General features: G+C 42.4%; 1 protein-coding gene across 3 annotated transcripts in view; it reads left to right on the forward strand.

Moving 5' to 3' along the window:
- Positions 1-19,270, forward strand: part of RAPGEF1 (Rap guanine nucleotide exchange factor 1) — a 185,754-nt gene extending 166,484 nt beyond the window's left edge. For all 3 annotated transcript variants that reach the window (XM_085900070.1, XM_085900066.1, XM_085900074.1), the window contains 4 exons: positions 3,746-3,847; positions 4,020-4,117; positions 4,290-4,418; positions 14,217-19,270. In XM_085900070.1, coding sequence (XP_085756196.1) covers positions 3,746-3,847; positions 4,020-4,117; positions 4,290-4,418; positions 14,217-14,373 — 486 coding nt within the window. In that variant the 3' untranslated portion in view covers positions 14,374-19,270. The remainder of the gene's footprint in view (positions 1-3,745; positions 3,848-4,019; positions 4,118-4,289; positions 4,419-14,216) is intronic.
- The last annotated feature ends 778 nt before the right edge of the window (positions 19,271-20,048 follow it).

Below are 20,048 nucleotides of genomic sequence, written 5' to 3' on the forward strand. Positions count from 1 at the left end.
ATGGGGTAGGGAAATGCATGTTTGGTGTTGGCTTAATGGTTAGGGTGGTGGGCTTGGGATCATAGCTTGGGGTCATAGTGTCCTGAGTTCAAATCCAACTTGGCCATTTAATTAATAAATTAGTACCAGGTTGGGTTGACTTGGCCTGTCACCACCCTGAGGTCAGCAAAATGAGTACCAGCTTGCTAGGATGATTGAGCCACTTGAGTATCCTATGTCAGAGTTCATGACCTGTCCAGGATTTTGCCCAATAGCCCAGGAGACTCCTTTGACAGCACCAACACTCTGTGCAGAGTATGATCCCAATGGATTTGGATTTTTTTTGGGGGGACACGGCCGCTGAACATAACATAGACAAATATTTTATTTTGTTTTTTAAATTTAAAACCTCAAAGGGAACACAATTAAACTGGGTGTCCCATCTGCCGGCATTAGTTGGTGGACGTTGAAGATCCCACGGTGTCCTTCATGAAGAGTAGGCGAGCGATGAACTAATTCCAAATTACTGCCCGAACCTAACTTAAAGGTGAGGCCTTGGCAGCTGGGCAAGCTTCTCATGGCCAACCCGACAAAAACGTGGGAATAACTGTGACCATTAAAAGGAAGAAGAAGAAGAAGAAGAATATGAACCCACCGCCATCCACATGATCTAGCGCCACCGCCATCCGCATTACCTACCACCAACGCCATCCGCATGATCCTCATGACTCACCACCACTGCCATCTGCATGACCCAATGCCACCACCATCCGCATGACCAACTGCCACCGCCACCCCCCTCTACCTGCTACCGGAGGGATGGGGGTGTTTCAAGTCATATAAAATTGAGATAAGGAAACGAGAACAGGTAGGATACGAGGACTAGAGGGATGGGGGATTACATATAAGCAAGGGGAAGGAAAGATATGAAACATGTAGGGACTGAAAGATTTGCTGGTTTTTTTTCACTCACATATACTGCTGATAAACAAGTTTAGATATAAATGTGCAGGGTGTTTCAAAAGTCTGGAATCATAGAGATATTTATTTTACAATTTTATTTCAATAATTAAATCGATCAAATTGCAAGCCACCAACATGTATACACATCAATTATTGTATGAATGTTTCTTTGAATGTTTATTTACATTGACACGTACAGTAGACTTTAACACAAATGTTTCTGATTTCATTCTTTAGATCTTCACTTGTACATGGTCTCGTGGTATGAACCACTCATTTCAGGTGTTCCCAAAGAAAAAGAGTCAAGTGGTGTTAAATGTGAACTTCGAAGGGGCATTCTATCAGTCCATGATGTCCGATCCACCTCAAAGGCATCGTCTCAAAAATAAGAAATTTAAAAATATTTTCTAAGATTCTGGACTTTTGAAACACCCTGTACAATGTTTGGCATTTCAATTGATTGATAATTGAAATAAAGTATTTGTTTCTCTCTCCGCTTTATCCATCATATTATCTCTTAATTATTATCTTGCCAAAACGAAGTTTTTGCAAGATATGTTAGTCAGCTTGTATGTTTTTTTTGTTTTTTTTTTGTTTTTTTTTGTCTGTAATCACGTATAAAAAAATTCTGCAGAGCACAGTTATTGTTGGAAATTTTTGTAACTTCGCATATCAGAGGCCTATAGAGGTCCCTTTCAGCGCACAAAATTTTGAAGGTCAAGGTCAAAGGTCAAGGTCACTTTGTCGCAAATCGGGAGTCGACGAAACCCTTATTTTTTGAGTAATTTTGATCGGATCGTCTTCAAACTTCATGGGAATATAGTTCATGGTCTGGCGCTCAGCTGATTAATATTTGGTGGCGATTAGCCTTGACCTTCATATGTTTTTTTTTTCTGTAATCATGTATAAATCACTCTGCAGAGCACAGTTATCATTGGAAATTTTTGTAACTTCGCATATCAGAGGCCTATAGAGGTCCTTTTCAGCGCATAAAATTTTGAAGGTCAAGGTCAAAGGTCAAGGTCACTTTGTCGCAAATCAGGGGAGTCGACGAAACCCTTATTTTTTGAGTAATTTTTATCTAATCGTCTCCAAACTTTATGGGAATGTAGTATATGGTCTGGCGCTCAGCTGATTAGTTTTTGGTGGCGATTGGCCTTGACCTTCATTGTTAGCGCCTGAGGTCAAACATATTTGACCCCAAGGTAAAATTTTCAAGTTTTAGGAACCATATCGTGTAGTACCTCAAATTTAACACCTCGATGAGTGCTTTCTAGATATGTCAAGCTTGAGACATTATGACGCCATTTGGTGACGTCATGAGGCAAACATATTTTTCATTGTTACTGTGTAGAACGATTCTCATCGGAATCTCTCGTAGGCAGATATTCCTCAAGGAGTCGCTCCTGGTGGATAGCAGCTCTGTTCACCTCAGTGTGACCTTAGAGAAGTTATACGTGGTCACCTTTTGGCAAGATATGGGTCACCCTGCGGGTGACATTGGTTTATTTATTTTATTATCCCCATGCTTTTTGAAAAAAAACGTGGGAATATTGCAATCGGTTCTGTCTTTCTATCCGTCCGTCCATCCCGCTATCCTCCTAAACGATCGTTCAGATATTCACCAAACTTGGTCGTTATGATCACCTCATAGCACGAAGGTGCAAGAGCATCATCATTTTTGCTCCGCCCTCGAGGGTGGTGTCAAAATGTCAAATACCAAAAAATACAATTACGGGCACATATTTAAACGTTTTTAAATGAAACTTTGAATACCGCCATGCATATTTTTTTAAATGAAACTTTGAATATGGAATCGATATTGGTGGACACATTAAATATGTAACGACTTTTAGGATTTTATCCCTGGTTCATTCCCCAGAGGGTATAGACTTAGAGTCACAGGGTTGAAAATGGACAAAAAATTTTACTTAAAATTTGATATTGGGTCATTCCTTGTGGAACTTTTAACTATCTTTCAACTTTGCTTTTGGTGGGAAATGATGGCGAGCCATCAACTTTGCTCAAGTTATCTCCAACACCTTAAGTGATTCTTCACCATTGAGTGATCGGCTAAAAGTGATATATAGCATGATATTTCAAAACGTTATTGACGGATTTGGACGATACTTAGTGGACAGGTTGGGTGTGTGACAAGGCCGAGTTGATTTGAGTTTGCTGAAGATCTGGATCTGGATGCGAATTTTTTATTTTATTTTAGTACGTGATTCTTCACTATCGAGAGATGGGGGTGAAAAACGATATGTAACACGATATTTAAAAAAGTTGTAGATGGACTCGGATGAAAATTAGTGGATGAGTTGGGTAGATGACAAGAACAAGGCAATTCGATTTTGGTTCAGGTTCAGATCCAGATCTGGCCTATCAGTGGCCGACAGAACGTAAACTGGTTAGCCTGGTGGAGGTATGCACTCTACCAAGAACCATTTTAGTTTTAACATGTTGCAACCTGCGACCATATTTATACCACCACGTTCATTTTCCTCTGATTCACTAAATGTTTTTTTCCAACTCCGTATAAGAAATATAATTAGAGATGAAACCCTTCAGTTGTGCAACTTGTGCTGACAGAATGCAATCAGATATTTCCATGTTTACTTTTATCTATTTATTTGCAACCCAATGAACCAACTCCTTTTCATAACGATACACCTCTCATCCACAGCCCCCCAGTTAGCAATGCAAGTTGACAATTAAGTGGTTCACAAGTTCATTTTGTGTTTACAATTCCTATACCCTTAGCATCTCGTGAGGTTTATATTTGTGTTTGTTATATCCTTAGCATCTCCGGAAGTTGAACAACTTCAATTCCTTTTTGGCTGTGCTTTCAGCGCTGGACTCCGCACCTATCCGAAGACTCGAGTGGCAGAAACAAATCACCGAGGTGAGCATGGAAATTTGTGGTTACTTGTGGCCCTTTGGTTTTCTTTGATTCTATAGATATAGCATTGGGGTCCTGCAGAGCTTTGATTCAGAAGGGAAGGGGTGTTGATGTGTATGGTTGCAAATTTAACCTCATTTGAAAATTGCGATTTAAAATTGTTTCATTACGACAGGGCTTGGAAGAGTATTGCAAATTGATCGACAGCTCCTCGTCATTCCGGGCATATCGTGCTGCTCTTGCCGAAGCCGAACCACCTTGTATACCTTACCTGTGAGTCACAACTAATATTAATTTTCTCGATCTGAAGCTTTATGAACTTTGTTTATGACCACTCGTTTACATTTCCTGATGTTTAAACTTGTGTCTCAATCTTCCTTGATTCACCTGACAAAATTACTTCCCTTTTTGCTCCTCCTTTTGTTCCAATTCACTCATTCCACAGAGGTCTTATCTTGCAAGACTTAACGTTCGTACACCTAGGCAATCCAGACAACGTTAATGGAAAGGTGAATTTTTCCAAACGCTGGCAGCAGTTTCACCTGCTCGACAGCATGCGGCGATTTAAGCAATGGTAAGTTTTGAGGGCTGGGTTTCCTCTGGAAGGAGATGTCATATAAATAAGTGTGTGTGTGTGTATGTAAATTTAAACACCCCTTTTGAAGATAATTAACGGGGTGCTCTCATCTTGAAAAAAACAAAAAAGGCTTACCCATCTTATACATCTTTGTCGGAGTTAAAATGGCAACAGCATACAGTCAGGAGCATATACTTGCAGGGCAGCTACCCAGAAGTGTAATAATTTCTATTCTTCACTGTCAGGTTCTCTTTTTAAATTTGTTACCCTCTCACTTTTCTTTTATGCTATCACTTTACTACAGATTTAAATCATTTTCACCCAAATTTTTAGATTCTCGTGGAGGATCTCTAAGTCTTACTCACGTTGTTGTTCTTCATCTTCTTCTTGTGGACTTTTTTGTTTCACAGCCTCCAGTTTTCATCGAAACTTCCTGAAACGTGGCATATATATGTAAAAATACCCTGCGCAGACAGTAACCATCTCCGATTTTGAAAATTCCTCCTAGAAAAAAAAGTTATGACGTCAAAATATCTCCACTAATGGAAATCGCCTAAAAAATTATCTCCGAAACTAGGCAAGCTTTTTGAATTCTGTTTGCGGGAATCGAACAGGGCATTATCAGAGATGAATTGCCGCACATATGATACATCACTATGACGTCATATCAATTTTTATGACGTCATTCCTATTTTTTGACATTTTTTGTTTCACAACCCAGAGTTTTCATCGGATCTTCATGAAACTTGCCATGTATATGCAGAAAGCCCATGCGCAGGCAGTAACCATCTCCGATTTTGGAAATTCTTCCAAGAAAAAAAGTTGACGTAATATCGCCGCTAATGGAAATCGCCTATACCATTATCTCCGAAACTAGGCAAGCTGTTTGAATTTTGTTTGTGGGAATCAAGCCGGGCACTAGCACAGATAATTTATCGCAAACCTGATGCATCACAATGACGTAATATTCGTTTTTATGACGTCATCATTAAGAGGACGAGGATCTTAGCTCATTTGAGCTTGTTGTATTTATATGAGCACAAGTTATACCATTTAAAGTATTTATACTGATATAAACTTATCCACCTGAGAAAGTTGGTTTTGACACAGTACTGTATAACATTTTATTCTAGTATAAATGGAGAGTGTAAATGCTTGCTTGTTTGAAGCTATTTTAAACTGCTGCTTGGTACGACAAGCTGTGCTATGGGTTATTCGTTTGTTTGTTTTTGTATAAAAAGTCAAGGTTCATGTCAGAGCGAGGTGACAGAGGATGGCGGCAAAGTGGAGCACTTTATCAGTACATGGAGGCAACAAGGGGATGAACAAATATGAGGTGAAGAGAGAAGAGAGCAGGGAATCTCGCAACCTGCAAATATATGGAGAGGATGAATGAGAATAGAAACGATCACAGATAAGGATGGAGCTGATGAGCAGCAGTAGAAGATAAAGAGGGATGGGTGATTCATCACACATTGATGAATCGCCCATTCCTCGCCCCTCTCTTCCCCTGCTCCTCCACCCCTCCCCTCTGCTAAGGGAACTGTTAAGGACTGACGGTTTCATTTTGAATTTTTGGAGGAGAAAGAGGGAGAGGTGAGAGAGAAGGGATGTATGGGAGGGAGAGAGGAAGAGGTGGAGAGGTGTGAGAGAGAGAGGGAGAGGGGTTGAGAGAGAGAGGGGGGGCGGGAGGGTGTTAGAGAGAGAGAAAGAGAGAGGGGGGTTAGAGAGAGAGAGAGAGAGAGAGAGAGAGAGAGAGAGAGAGAGAGAGAGAGAGAGAGAGAGAGAGAGAGAGAGAGAGAGAGAGAGAGATATATATATATATATATATATATATATATATATATATATATATATATATATATATATATATATGAGAGGGATAGGGATGGGAGAGACAGAGGGAAAGGGATAGGTATGGGAGAGAGAGGGATAAGGGTGAGAGTAACAGAGGGGGAGGGAGGCAGAGAGAGGAGAGTGTTGGGAGGGGAGTGAGAAAATGGGGAGGGGGGGAGAGAGGGGAGAGGAGAGTGTGGAGTGGGGAAGACAGGAGAGAGGAGAGGAGGGATATTCCAGCAGATGTGATGCCCAGTTTAATGTCCATCTGAGAGATGGCACCCACATTGATGAATCACCCTGCTTGTGAAACACCGGGACAACAGTTATAGCTGGGTCAGGATTCAAAACCATGTGAGACAGCTTAAAACAAACGTGCGTACCTCTCGGCTATCCTGCCGTGATCTGGTGATTCATTGCTTTATAAAAACTGAATTGATCTGAGCAGCAGTTCCGAATGCTTCAAAAAAAAAGTTTTCATTTGTCCAATTCACCCATTCTATGACAGCTCTTCCTCTCCTTGACCTCTGGAAAGTTGTATGGTGGTGGAGGGGGGTTGGCAGGAGGATAGCGTGAGGGAAGGGGAACAGAAGGCAGCGTGAGTGGAAAGAAGTGAAGGCAGCATGATGGGAAGGGAGGGGGAGGCAGCGTGAGGGGAATGGAGGAGAAGACAGCATGAAAGCCGTGGGAAAGGCAGTACGAGGGGGTGTGTAGGCAGTGTGTGGGGGTGGGGAGGCAGCGCGAGGGGATTGTGAGGTTGTGCGAGGGGGGAAGAGAGAGAGAGGTGGGGCAGGGGGGAGGGTGAAGAGATGGATAAGGGTAGGCATAAGAGGGATTGGGGTGCGAGAGAGTGAGAAAATGACAGAGGGAGAGGGGATCGAGAGACAGGGGAGGGGAAGCGAGAGGGATGGGGGGGGGAGAGAGGGATAGGGATGAGTGAGAGTGAGGGATGAGAGAGGGAGAGGGAGAAAGAGGGATAGGGGTGGGAGGGAGAGTGAGGGAGAGGGGTGAGAGGGTGAGGGGTGAGAGGGAGAGGGGTGGGGGAGAGGGAGAGGGGAGAAAGAGTGTAGAGGGAGAGAGGGAGAGGGGGAAAGAAGGCTGGGGGTGCGAGGGAGAGGGATGGGGTGGGAGAGGGATGGGGTGGGAGGGGAGGGAGAGAGGGGGGTGAGAGATTGGGGGGGAGGGGAGAGTGAGGAGGGGGAAGGAGAGGGGGGGATTCTGGCAGATGTGACATCCAGTTTAATGGCACACATATTGATGAATCACCCTGCCTGTGAAACACCAAGAGGACAGTTTGTAACAGGGTCGGAATTAGAACCCAGGTTAGACAGCTTCGGGCGAGTGTGCATTCAAAATATTTCATTTTTTTAAATTGGTATTTATCTACGCCGAAGTGACCGCAGAACAACACTTGGCCATCGCAAGCAAGTGACCCCTGAACATTGTTCAAGTGGATCGATATATAGTGTATGAGAGGATCGATATACTCTACGAATATTGTAGAGTGCTCACCAAATGGCTTCAACACTCCATCAAAATGGTAGATAAGGAACGGCTTGCTTGACAAGGGATTACCAATCACCAAACCATTATATTGTTGCGAATTCACGCCCACCGGCGTGCGAACGGCCACGTAACTCAATTTGCGGCACGTCGCCCACCGGACGGACAATTTAGTCGTGACCCTCTCGGAACAACGCCGGGAGCTAGTCATGGGTGGGGGGTTAACCTCACCACGATCGTGCCAATTGCCCACCCGCGCAGGATCGGGTTGCTCGCCAAATTCGATCTACCTAAGTACCTGCGCAAATGGTCGACCGGGTGATCGTACCACGCCACAGGCCGACTCCGGACACGAACCGCTTAAGCGGTCCGTTCCGTGCTACAGTGATAACCGAGCGGTGTTATCGTCGGCCTTGACGGTTCCGATTAATTACCGGGATATTCAACCCACTACAAACCCCTTACGTGAAGCAGGATGGAGAGTCAAACAAAGGAAAGGACTCAGCGAAACGGGGAACAAGTTCACACAAGCACGCGTAATTCACACAGACCAGTACGGAAGGCACGTATTTACAGTCACAATAATCAAAATGCACATATAAAGCGAAAGCAAGAGTTAAAACCGACTATGCGCACACACGGCAACACTTAAACAGTTCTACTTGTCGGACAGGCGCCATGTACTTCCTTGGAGTTCCCTTAATATTGTTGCTGGCCGGGGTCCGATGGCGAGAACGACCACTAGGTGGGGGAGGTTACGTCATCTCCCACCAGACTCCCCGGAATTGTAGGCCGCCGCTCTCGGATAATTCCGTGAGCCGGCGGGTCGCTGAACCGACCGTGGAACGCCAATATCTCTACCGCGTGGCGTAGGGTCTTTTTGTCTGGAACCAATTTACTTAAGTAACCATGCGGTCTCGGCTACTGGGGATCCACGCCCTCGGCACATCTTGCTCAAACCGGGTCACTCTACCGATTGCGGTAGAGTTCCACCTACTGACTACCAACTCCGGTTCGGGTGCAGTCGAGCAGAGCTGCCAAAGCCGTGCCGGTTAGGATGAGCAGATTAACGGGAACAAAGAGCCGGCTAAAACTCAGATCCGAACCATGCTGGACCAATGAAAGAATGGACGGAAACGAACTGGGAACATTTCTAATCATGGTTTATCTACAATAAGGACACAGAGCAAGACTTATCGCGGAATATACAAGAAATAATTCACAATGATCAGAAATAAACACTTCAGCAGTTCTACTTAAGAGACGGCACCACACACGCAGACACACACGCTGACGAAAATAAAACCCAGGTGTTTCATTAGGACACCCGCAGCCAGGGAGAGAGACAAGCTGGGGTCATGGTTCGGCGGGGTACCTGCACGTTGGAGGGACGGGGGTGCTCCGTGGTGCAGCACCTGCCAATGGCCGTGCAGCCCTGCCCACAGTCACACGCGTGGGGCTCGTGTCTGCGGAGGAACTTGAGAGGAGTAGCCGGAGTCCCAGGGTGGGGGTCAGGGTCGCGGACAGGACCCAGCAAAACTTCCACGAACGCCCCAGACTCCAGCAACGAATGCCCCGTCTCCAATAAACCTCCGACGACTGCCGTCAAATGCCCCACACAGAGCTGAACTCCTTCTGAAGTGAACTGAAGTGAACTGAACTCAGACTCCGGCTCAGAACCCTAACACCAACTAACTCACTCCTCCAAAAGAACTCCCCTCAAGACTGAGGATGGTGTCGTCTTTTTATAGACCTCTCCGAATGGGGCGGGGGCTTGGTGGAACAGACGTCACCGTCCGCGCTGATTGGACAGGGCCTCCACGGATCCGCCCCTTCTGGGCGGGGTCTCGGCCTTGTTGAGGGAACCCCCCCCACCCTCCACGCGTGTTTGCACTCGTCGAGCAAGAGTTACAACGTTGAAAAGGTCGTCGTGTAAAAGTTACAACGTTGAAAAGGAACGTTTGTGGAAGCGGCAAGGAACGGCTGCAAGATCTTGCCTCGGCAAGTCAGGGTGCGAGTAGACAGCGGGTGGGTAGTGGATCGTGACTGGGGATGGGATGGTTGTTGGATGTAAAGATTTAATAACCTACCTAAAAAAACATCGCAACGCACACCATTGATTCTCCCACTAGACAAAAGGAAAGGACCTGTCTTCACATGTACTTAACGGAATAACTGACTTTTAGGACATCTGTATGTTTGAATGCGTATGGTTTCCAGATCCGTAACAATATGCATGCAAAGTTTGACACACACACACACACACACACACACACACACACACACACACACACACACACACACACACTCACTTATTAGTATAGATCATAGGCTCTCAAACTTTTTTGTCCATGACCCAAAATTTGAAATCACATTCGCCTCATGACTGAAATAGTACCGGTAGGCCTCCTGACTTGGTACCGGTACCTACCATAAAAATTGTTGGAGAAAACACTTCAGATATGAAAACCTCCCCTCAAAAACCAAGATTTGTGAGAAGGTGGAAAGCTGCCAACGTTTAAATCGGTACAATTCCAAAAGAAAGTCTACACCTCCTTTCAAAGTTTTCACCTTTTGTTGCCTTACAGCCTGGAATTCAATTGCATAAAATCAGACTTTTTCCACTTTTATTTACACATCGTAACCCACAACTTCCAAGTGAAAAACAAATTCTACAAATTTCATAAAATAAAATAAAAATACAAAACTAGAATATCTTGGTTGGTGAGAAGAGCAATTGTAAATTAGCTCAGGTGTAACCAATCACCTTCAAAATCACATACCAAGTTCATTGACTTCCACCTGTGTTAAATTGTAGTGATTATGATAATTTCAGAATAAAATCAGCTGTTCCTTTACGTTTCCTCTGCTGGGTAGTTCATTTCACAGCTAAGACTCAGCCATGAGCACCAAGGAGCTTTCAAAAAACCTCTGGGATAAAGTTGTGGAAAGGCACAGATCAGGGGATGGGTATAAAAATATTCCAAAGGCCTTGAATATCCCTTGGAGCACAGTGAAGATGGTCATTAAGAAGTGGAAGGCATATGGTGCCACCAAGACCCTGCCTAGATCAGGTCGTCTCTCCAAACTGGATGACCAAGCAAGGAGGAGACTGATCAGAGTGGCCACCAAGTGGCCAATGGCAACTTTGAAAGAGCTACATGCTTTTATGGCAAAGACTGGTCACTGTGTGCACGTGACAACATTATCCCAAGCACTCCACAAGTCTGGCATCCACAACTCCACAAGGGTGGCAAGAAGGTAACTATTACTCAAAAAAGCCCACCTTGAGTTCCATTTGAGGTGAGCTAAAAACCACTCTGGAGATTCTGAAGCAATGTGGCAAAAGTTTTGTGGTCTGACGAAACCGAGATGGAACTTTTTGACCTAAATGCAAAATGTGACATTTGGCACAAGCTGAACACAGCACATCAACCAAAGAACACCAACCCTACTGTGAAGCATGGTGGTGGCAGCATCATGTTATGGAGATGTTTCTCATCAGCAGGGACTGGGGCACTTGTCGAGATGGAAGGGAAAATGGATGGAGTGAAATACAGAAAAATCCAAGAGGAAAACCTGCTGCCCTCTGCAAGAAAGCTGAAATTGTGACGGAAGTTCACCTTTCATCATGGTAATGATCTGAAGCACTCAGCCAAAGCTACACTGGAGTGGTTAAGGAACATAAAGATAAATGTCCTTGAGCGGCCCAGTCAGAGCCCCGACCTAAATCCAATTGAAAATCTGTGATATGACTTGAAGAATGCTGTCCATCAACATTCCCCATGCAACTTGACTGAGCTTGAACAGTTTTGTACAGAAGAATGGGCAAATATTGCCCAATCGAGGTGTGTAAAGTTGGTAGAGACCTATCTCAACAGACTCACAGCTGTAATTACTGTCAAAGGTGCTTCCACCAAGTATTAACCCAGAGGGGTGGATACTTATCTAACCAAGATATTCTTGTTTTATATTTTTAATTAATTTTCTAAAATTTGTAGAATTTGTTGTTTGTGTTTTTTTGAAGAATAGAAGACACTCTATATCACTGTAAGATCAAGAGGCAGGTATAGTCATCTGCAACCCATCAGAAAGCCCTCACGGCCCAAGTTCGGGTTGCGACCCTGGGTTTGGAAATCCCTGGTATGGATAGTGCAAACTTGTAAATGTTTCTTTGCTATAGAGTACACCAGGACCCCGACATTTGCGGGGGATATGTTGCGGGAAAACCCCATGAATGTCGATACCATGAATATGAGGGCATTGTTTCAATGGGAAATGGGGGATATGTTCCGGGGATTTCCTGACCCATGAAAAATCTGCGAATGTCAGGGTAAAATCCGTGAGTGTGGGGGAAAAATTAGTGAGTGTTTTGTCATTGTTGCAATGGAGACAAGGGGATAACGTTATCGGTTTGCAGCGGTTCCTGGTTCATGAAAAAGGCCGCAAATGGTGACACCACCAGTCATGCAATTGGTACAATGGGGACAAGGAGGATAATGTTTTCGGTTTGTGGCGGTTCCTGGTTCAAAGGGGAAGGTTCTTGAAGTTTAAAATGTTTCCGACCACGAATGCATGATTACAGTTTCATTAAAGATGCTTACAAATAAAGAAAACGACAACAACAGGTACCATTTCCAATTTAATGAAGAATGCATTTTAAAGTCTCTTAATCATACCGTGCCGTACCGCAAAATGAAAAAATCAACAACAACATCATGTACCATTTCAATTTTTTATTAAACAAACTCAGCACACGTAACTTTGCAAAATGATGAAGATGATGAAAAAGATGAGGTGCGCCGAGTGTAATAAGTCTTGAAAGTTATTACTCCCTGGTCGAGCGGCTGGATGAGGGAGGTGGTGTTCGGTAGTAGGAACATGACCAACATCCAGGTGACCACCGTTCAGGTCCGTGTGGTGGCCAGGAGCATTGTGAAGCAGCAGGAGTACCTTGAATGAAAGGTTCTTTCCTGCCAGGTACCTCTTGACCTGAGGAACAAAGCAATTATGGAACCAGTCCAGAATAGTTCAGACCTCACCCACGCCTTCCTGTTCATCCTCCAGTACAAGGGCAGCGCCTGCTTGTTTTTGTTCTTTAACGCACGTATATTCAGGGATCGGTAGAGCATCATGCGCTTTACCATGGGGTCCCCTTCGGCGTTTGTGCAGAGGGGAAGGGATACCCGGTCCTTTGTGGCCTTGAAGCCGGCTGCTTTGCTCTCACGCTGTGAGATAAACATTCTGGTCGGAATCTTTTTCCAAAGCAAGCCGGTCTTATCAGCAGTAAAGACCACTCCGGCAGGTACTTCTTCTCCTCAATGAGGCTCACGAGTTCTGCAGGGAATGCCTTGGCCGCATCATAGTCTGCAGAGGTATGCTCCCCTATGAGCTTGACGTTACGCAAATTATATCATGCCTTGAAGCAGTGGAACCACTTCCTGCTTGCTGTAAACGGGCTGGAGGTGCCGCTTGTACCCACCGTGCTCATGCTTGCACCACCCACGCCAGAAAGATGGTCATGTAGGAGCTTCGCCTTCTCCCGTATCAGTGGTCCGCTTCGAGGCATAACCTTCTGAGTGTTATCCTCGATGCTTGGGAGCCATTTTCGAAGAGTGAACGGAGCAAGAGGCAATACACAGGTCAGTGCAATGGGGCAAGAATGATGGCGATCCAGGATGCAGTGAGTAGTCTGCGCATTGTTTGTGGGGGATTTTTTTTTATGGGTGATGCAGTATTCAGCATCCGATAATAGATGTGGTGAGTGATGCATTGTGTAATTAGTCCGTATGTAGATAGCTGCTAACTACATGAATAGATATGCTGAAGGTTTACATTCTTTAACTCACAGGACATGACGTCTTTCCTATCTCCAGGTAGATTATGATGAGCGTTTTTAAAATATAACAGCTCAGATGGTGCTGTTTGCAGCAAGATGGTGATTTACATGAAGATGCGCTGAATGTTTCCATTGTGTAATGTTAATATGTAGTGACCTGGTAATTACTGGATACATCAAGAGATGCTGTTAGTGTTTTCATTCTGTAAATAACTCATGGGGGATGGCATCGCGGGGAATGACGTGTTACTCTGGTGAGACATCCCGCGAAACTATGTTTATTCCGCATATATATGTTTTAGAACTGTGTTATGCTCGCGGCTCATGCAAAAAAAAATCGCAAAAACTGCGAATACATGGGGCAATTCCCCGCAAATGCAGGAGCATGTCGCAAATTATCGACCGTAAAGATGCGAAAATCGCGAATGTTGGAACCATGAATGTCTGGGTCTGGGTGTATTAAACTATTCATTTAACCTGGATTAAAGCAAACATCACTTGTGCAAACATCGTAATGGATAAAGTTGTGAAATTTATTTCCATCATTCTGCCTTTGCGTCATTGTTTTATTTTTTCTTCCTTGTCCACTGTCTATCTAATCCTCTTTTCCTCCCAAGTTCATATGAAATTGAAAGGAATGATGACATCATCGCATTCTTCAATGACTTTTCGGACCACCTGGCTGAGGAAGCCTTGTGGGAGATGTCTCTCAAGTTGAAACCACGAAACACAGCACAGAAAAGGGTGCCGAGAGAAGATGGAAGCTCAAACTGAATGGCCAGCATCATTTATGGCTCCAAGAAGTCCATTTGATGCAGTCAACTCCTGCATTCTACTCACTGTCATTGACTTCCCTTGTGGTGCCTATTCAACGTACTGTGTCAATTGGGGTCCACACTCATTCGCTGACCAACTCCTCTCCGTGATGATTAATCCTATATGGATAATGGGTTTTAAACCAACAGAACTTATCATTAAAGCTTGAAGATCCAAGCAGATTGCTCCTGCGTTTTGCCATAAAGAGACGATTTTGCTGCAGGGGACCTCCATCTTCCCCAGCCATCAAAGCCACATACATCACATTATGGAGTTAATGACTACAACTGGTAATGGTGTCTGTTTTTATTTCGTCCAAACATTTCAATAAATATTTGTATTTTCACATATTTAATTGTTTATTTGCAGGGACTGGGTTAGAGGCAGGATGTAATGGCCTGGATAAATAGTTGGTCAGACCATGACAGTAAACCCTTATACACCTTTGCACCATGCTCATCATGCTTTGGCATTTATACACTCCTTTACACCTGTTTTTACGATTATTGAGACACTTAATCAACGTGACTAGTGTACATAACTTCTTATTTTTTATGCAGTTTGTGTGTACTCATACATCTCACCATCTGTACATTTAATATATACATATACATACACAAAGGGCTCTTCGGTGAAGGAACTTTATTGCTCTTTGTAGGAATGCAGTCAGCTGTCATCCTTTCATCTCTTCCTAATGCTGTTTCTTTTCCACAACTCTTCTTGCCTCCTCCTGTCCCGTTATAACAGTAGTTTGTCTCTGTCTGTAAGACAACTACTGAATGAACCTTTCTGCCAACACCCTTCGAAATTTTTATCTTTCGTTTTGCTCTTTGCAGCTAAATTTTGTTTTTTTTTAGGAATCAAGGCATATTTCATTAAAAAATTTTTTTAGGACTTTTGCCCATTCATCTTTTATTTAGTTTCATGAACTTAAAACAAACAGTTGTCAATTTTCATAGGATAGAAGTTGGAATTGGGGTACAGATTACTCCTATATGCAAATATGTATATATTTTTTTTATAGGGAAAGGTGCATCCATCCAAAAATTAACGACATCCACTCCGCTAATCTAGTAATAAACAAGTAAGAGCAGACCTGGTCTCAGTCGACATTTTACCCACTTCCCAGTGAGCTTCCTCGGCCCAATACACCCCGAGCCTCGGCACAATTCATTTCCGGGCACGTGATTCAGAGGTCAATTAAGGAGCGTTTTTTTTTGCCGAACCTTAAGCAATAAACATCAATCACATCATCGATAGTCTGCTCTGCTCTTTTTATTACTTACTCCTAATCTGGTATTATATGTATGGGAGTGAGTGAGCATGTGTGCTAGTTCTTGTCTTTGTTTCCGGGGCATGGACATGGCTGGGTTCGTATCCGGGTTGGACATGGTGACGCGTGGGTTGCATGATTAGTGGAGTTTCTGTTGGGTGTTGTACACATATGGGCATGGTGTTAGGGATTGAGTGTTTTTTTTTTTTTGGGGGGGGGGGGTTTGTATACATTGTTGAGGCTCATATGAGAGCTAACACACAATGCATAGCATGAGACAAGAGGGGGCTGGAGGGGAAGGACAAAACAGTGGGGAACAGAGACATTAGGAAATCTGCGGAAGGGAGGGGGATGGGGCGGGGAACATGGGCGGGGAATACAAGATGGACATTACAGGGACTTTCAGGGATGAAAGCAGGGAATTTGAAGGAGGTGGGTTTGGGGTGGATTAACGGGGGTAGAAAAGATCGAGGTTTTGGATGGGGGAAGATAAGAGTGTTGTTGTTTGTTGCCCACCTTATCCAGCTGTTTGCACCATACAGTTATTGCCATTCATATCAGATGTGTGTATTATGTGTGTGTCCACAGTCTCCCAAGTTTGATGCAATAAAAACACAAAAATATAATAAACACTCCTCAACTGATTTATATTAAAAAAAACTTCAATTGACCTCTCACAATGGCACGTGCCCGGAAATGAATTGTTGCTTCAGGAATAAAAGTACATGTGCCGAGGCTCTGGGTCTATTGGTCTGTGTAAGCTCACTGGGAAGCTGGCGAATCTTCACCTGAGACTGGATCTACTCTTGCTTGTTTATTAGTAGATTAGCAGTGTATATCTCATTACTTTTTTGGTTAGATGTGCCTTTTCCTTTAAAATGTACAACCCCAAACACCCCAATCTTGTACCATATATATATATATATATATATATATATATATATATATATATATATATATATATATATATATATATATATATATATACATATATATATATATATATTAAACCCTAAAACTTGGTGAGCCAGCGAGGCACAGACCGAGTCCCATAACAGTATGATCTGTTTGTGACAAGCGTCGTCTGCCACATGAACACATTGTCTCTGCCATGCTGAGCACTGGTTAGGAAGGGTGGCTGCAATCAGGCAAGATCAATTTTACAAAAACGGCTCTTCTGACCCTGAAGGCAACATGCCGCTGACGTCATGCACATATGCAAAGCACCACATCACCTCCAAACTAGGATGGCCTCCGTGGTGCTACTCAACTCTTTAAAGACTGAGATTTAATATTAAATGGTCACAAGAAAATGAATGCAGAACTGCTGACCGGTTGTTCCCTTATTTGGGATAATCAGGAAGACATACTGCAAAATCATTTACTTGTGGGAAATCTAAGTTTGCTTAAATAAAAATTTAAATAATCTTAGGTCTGAGAATATGCACATGACGTCAGCATCATGTAGCATTCAGGGTGTTTGAGAGCCGTTCTTGTTATAAAGATATGTATATATATATATATATATATATATATATATATATATATATATATATATATATATGTATATATATATATATATGTATGTGCAGTCAACATAAATACATGTATGTATGCATATATATATATATATATATATATATATATATATATATATATATATATGTATATATATATACAGCATGGGGCATTTATATCTGACGGTTTTATTATCCTTATAACTTTCTTGTTTATTAACCAAATAAAATAAAATTTATATACAAATAGGCACATACTTCAAATTTTAAAAATCAATTTGGTTCTTTATTTCTTAAAAATTACATCAGACAATTGGGCCTCTTTCGAATTTGTGCATTCACAACAGCGGACCATCATATTGTTCATTACCGCAAGCAATGTCTCTTGATCAGTCGAGCGGATGGTGGCAGGGATGTTTGCCTTCAATTCATCGATTGATGTTGGATGTTCCTTATAAACTTTGCCCTTCAGAAATCCCCATAGGAAGAAATCTGGTGGAGTTAAATCTGCCAAATCAAAGTGTGCCTCATCTGTCATGATTACCTTTTGTGAAATTGGCATGCTCATTGCATTTAAAATAATTAAAATTTTAGAAAAAAATTGCTCATTACATTTAAAGTGCTCCATCATTAAAAACTTTCAAGTACTTTCTGTAAAACAAAGAAAACAATAATTAGTTATCCCAAGACTGCTTCTGGCTAGAAAGATTGAAAATGTGTCAGATATAAATGCCCCACCCTGTATATATATTGTATGTGTGTGTGTGTGTGTGTGTGTGTGTGTGTGTGTGTGTGTGTGTGTGTGTGTGTGTGTGTGTGTGTGTGTGTGTGTGTGTGTGTGTGTGTGTTCGTATAAAGTTAACACAGGGAGATGTAAATGGGTTCTGCATTCCCCTGCAACTGTTGTGGTTACCTTATGCACTAAATCTCAAATCTTGCTCATCGTTTACTTTTCTTTCACGTTTTTAATAACCTGCTGCTAGTCAGATATATTTAAGTCCTGCACCCAACCCCAGATGTTTTTATCATAGCCCTCCCCACCCCTGAAAAATGTACACTCATTTTGTCCGTCTCTGCTTATTCTCAATATACTGGCCCTTTTTCCACCTGGATTTGAGAAACCTTCCATGACCTAATGTAAAGTTTTCAACAAAATTGATGACTTGTCCTGTTTGCATCAAAATGTGTCTACATTTGTCAATGTGTGGATTATAGGTCATGTGCACATCAGTGGGCTTCTAACCATTGCTAACACATTCTGTCTGCAACCTCTACTACTCCTGGTCATCTTTTTGCTTTTAATATCTTTGAAGAGTTTTATTTAATCATGACACATTTGTGAGTTTATGCCGTTGTATGCAATAATTATTTAATAGCTTGTATAAATGTGGTCATTGAAAGGTGCTAAATGATGAAATTTCCTAATTCATCAAATGGTTTATTATCATTACCGGTTGAACAGCCCCCCGATAGGTATCATTAGACTTATGAGAACCTGTAATACTCCAAACCTCTGTGCTGTCCAATTAACGTTTTTTTTAATTTTTGTTGTCATAGATTAAAGTGTTACCACATTTCTTGTTTTTCGTTTCCATATGAAATAGGTTTGTTTTATAATTTGAATGCTGTTGGTTTGACCTATAGATGGAATTATCTTGTTCTTTATGGCACTAAAAATGAAAAACTGTGCTTGATTGTAATATGCCGGCTGACCGAATGACTGGAGAAGTGGAATTCAGGCTTCCAAAGTTCAAGAGGTGAGTGGATTTACAATTCACCAAGCTTATGTTGCTCATATGGTTTTGATGTAAATGGCCGAAACTATATATATAATGAGTAATTGTTTGATATTTGTTTGAGCTATAGTGCTAATTTTAACACTTATGCACTCTTCCCAGTGCCAGTCTCTTCTGCAAAAAGCTTTGAAGTGTGCAGTGTGAAAAACTTATTCGGTAAGAAACACTCCTTGAGCAAGTCTCGCGCAGACCAAGCAACAAAGCTTAAAAGTTGCGATTGCAAAATAAAAGGGAACTTTGCTGCCGAAAATAAAAATGATATTGGAGCATGTCTGTGTGCGTGTTTTTTATTGTGTTCTTTTTGCATACGAATGCAGTTGAGTCACGTATCATGAGTACTGTGTATCTAAAATGAAGGAAAAATGCATAAGAAAGTTGGAGGGTTGCTGGCTTCCATGCAGGCTTTTGTTTTGCTTCTTCAAAATAGTGTGTACATTGTGTGTGCAATATATTTGCAGCACTTTTAACGTACTGGATTTATAACAGCCTTAAGAGACTTAAATTAGCAGTCAGGTTAAGCAACAGTCAGCTCATTCAGTCTCAGGAGTAGGAAAAGGAGAGGTTCTGGAATTGTGTAGAGGACTTTTTGAGAGCTTTTCCAAAAGAGAAGCAGTGGCTTTTGGAGGTGATTTTAATAAGTGTCTTGAAACATTACATGGTGGGTGGGTGTGTGTATGTTAGTATATATATATATATATATATATATATATATATATATATATATATATATATATATATATATATATATATATATGTATATGTATGTATTGTTGGGAGCAAGCCCAAAACTGAGGGCCCAGTTAACGTTCTCACTAAATCGGTGGGAGTTCAGACTGAGACGAAAGATACAGAATGCCAAACTGAGAGAGCAATCATCGACGTGAATATGAAAAATTACAAAAGAGGTTCTGTTCATTATGCCTAGTGTTGGCTTAATGGTTAGGGTGGTGGGCTTAGGATCCTTGGATCCTGATTTCAAATCCCACTTGGCTGTTGAATTAATACCACGTGGGGTTGACTCTGCCTGTCATCCTTCTGAGGTTGGTA

This window comes from Eptatretus burgeri, chromosome 1 (genome assembly GCF_056783735.1).
Source record: "Eptatretus burgeri isolate ZD-2024b chromosome 1, Ebu_testis_v1, whole genome shotgun sequence".
Lineage (NCBI taxonomy): Eukaryota > Metazoa > Chordata > Myxini > Myxiniformes > Myxinidae > Eptatretus > Eptatretus burgeri.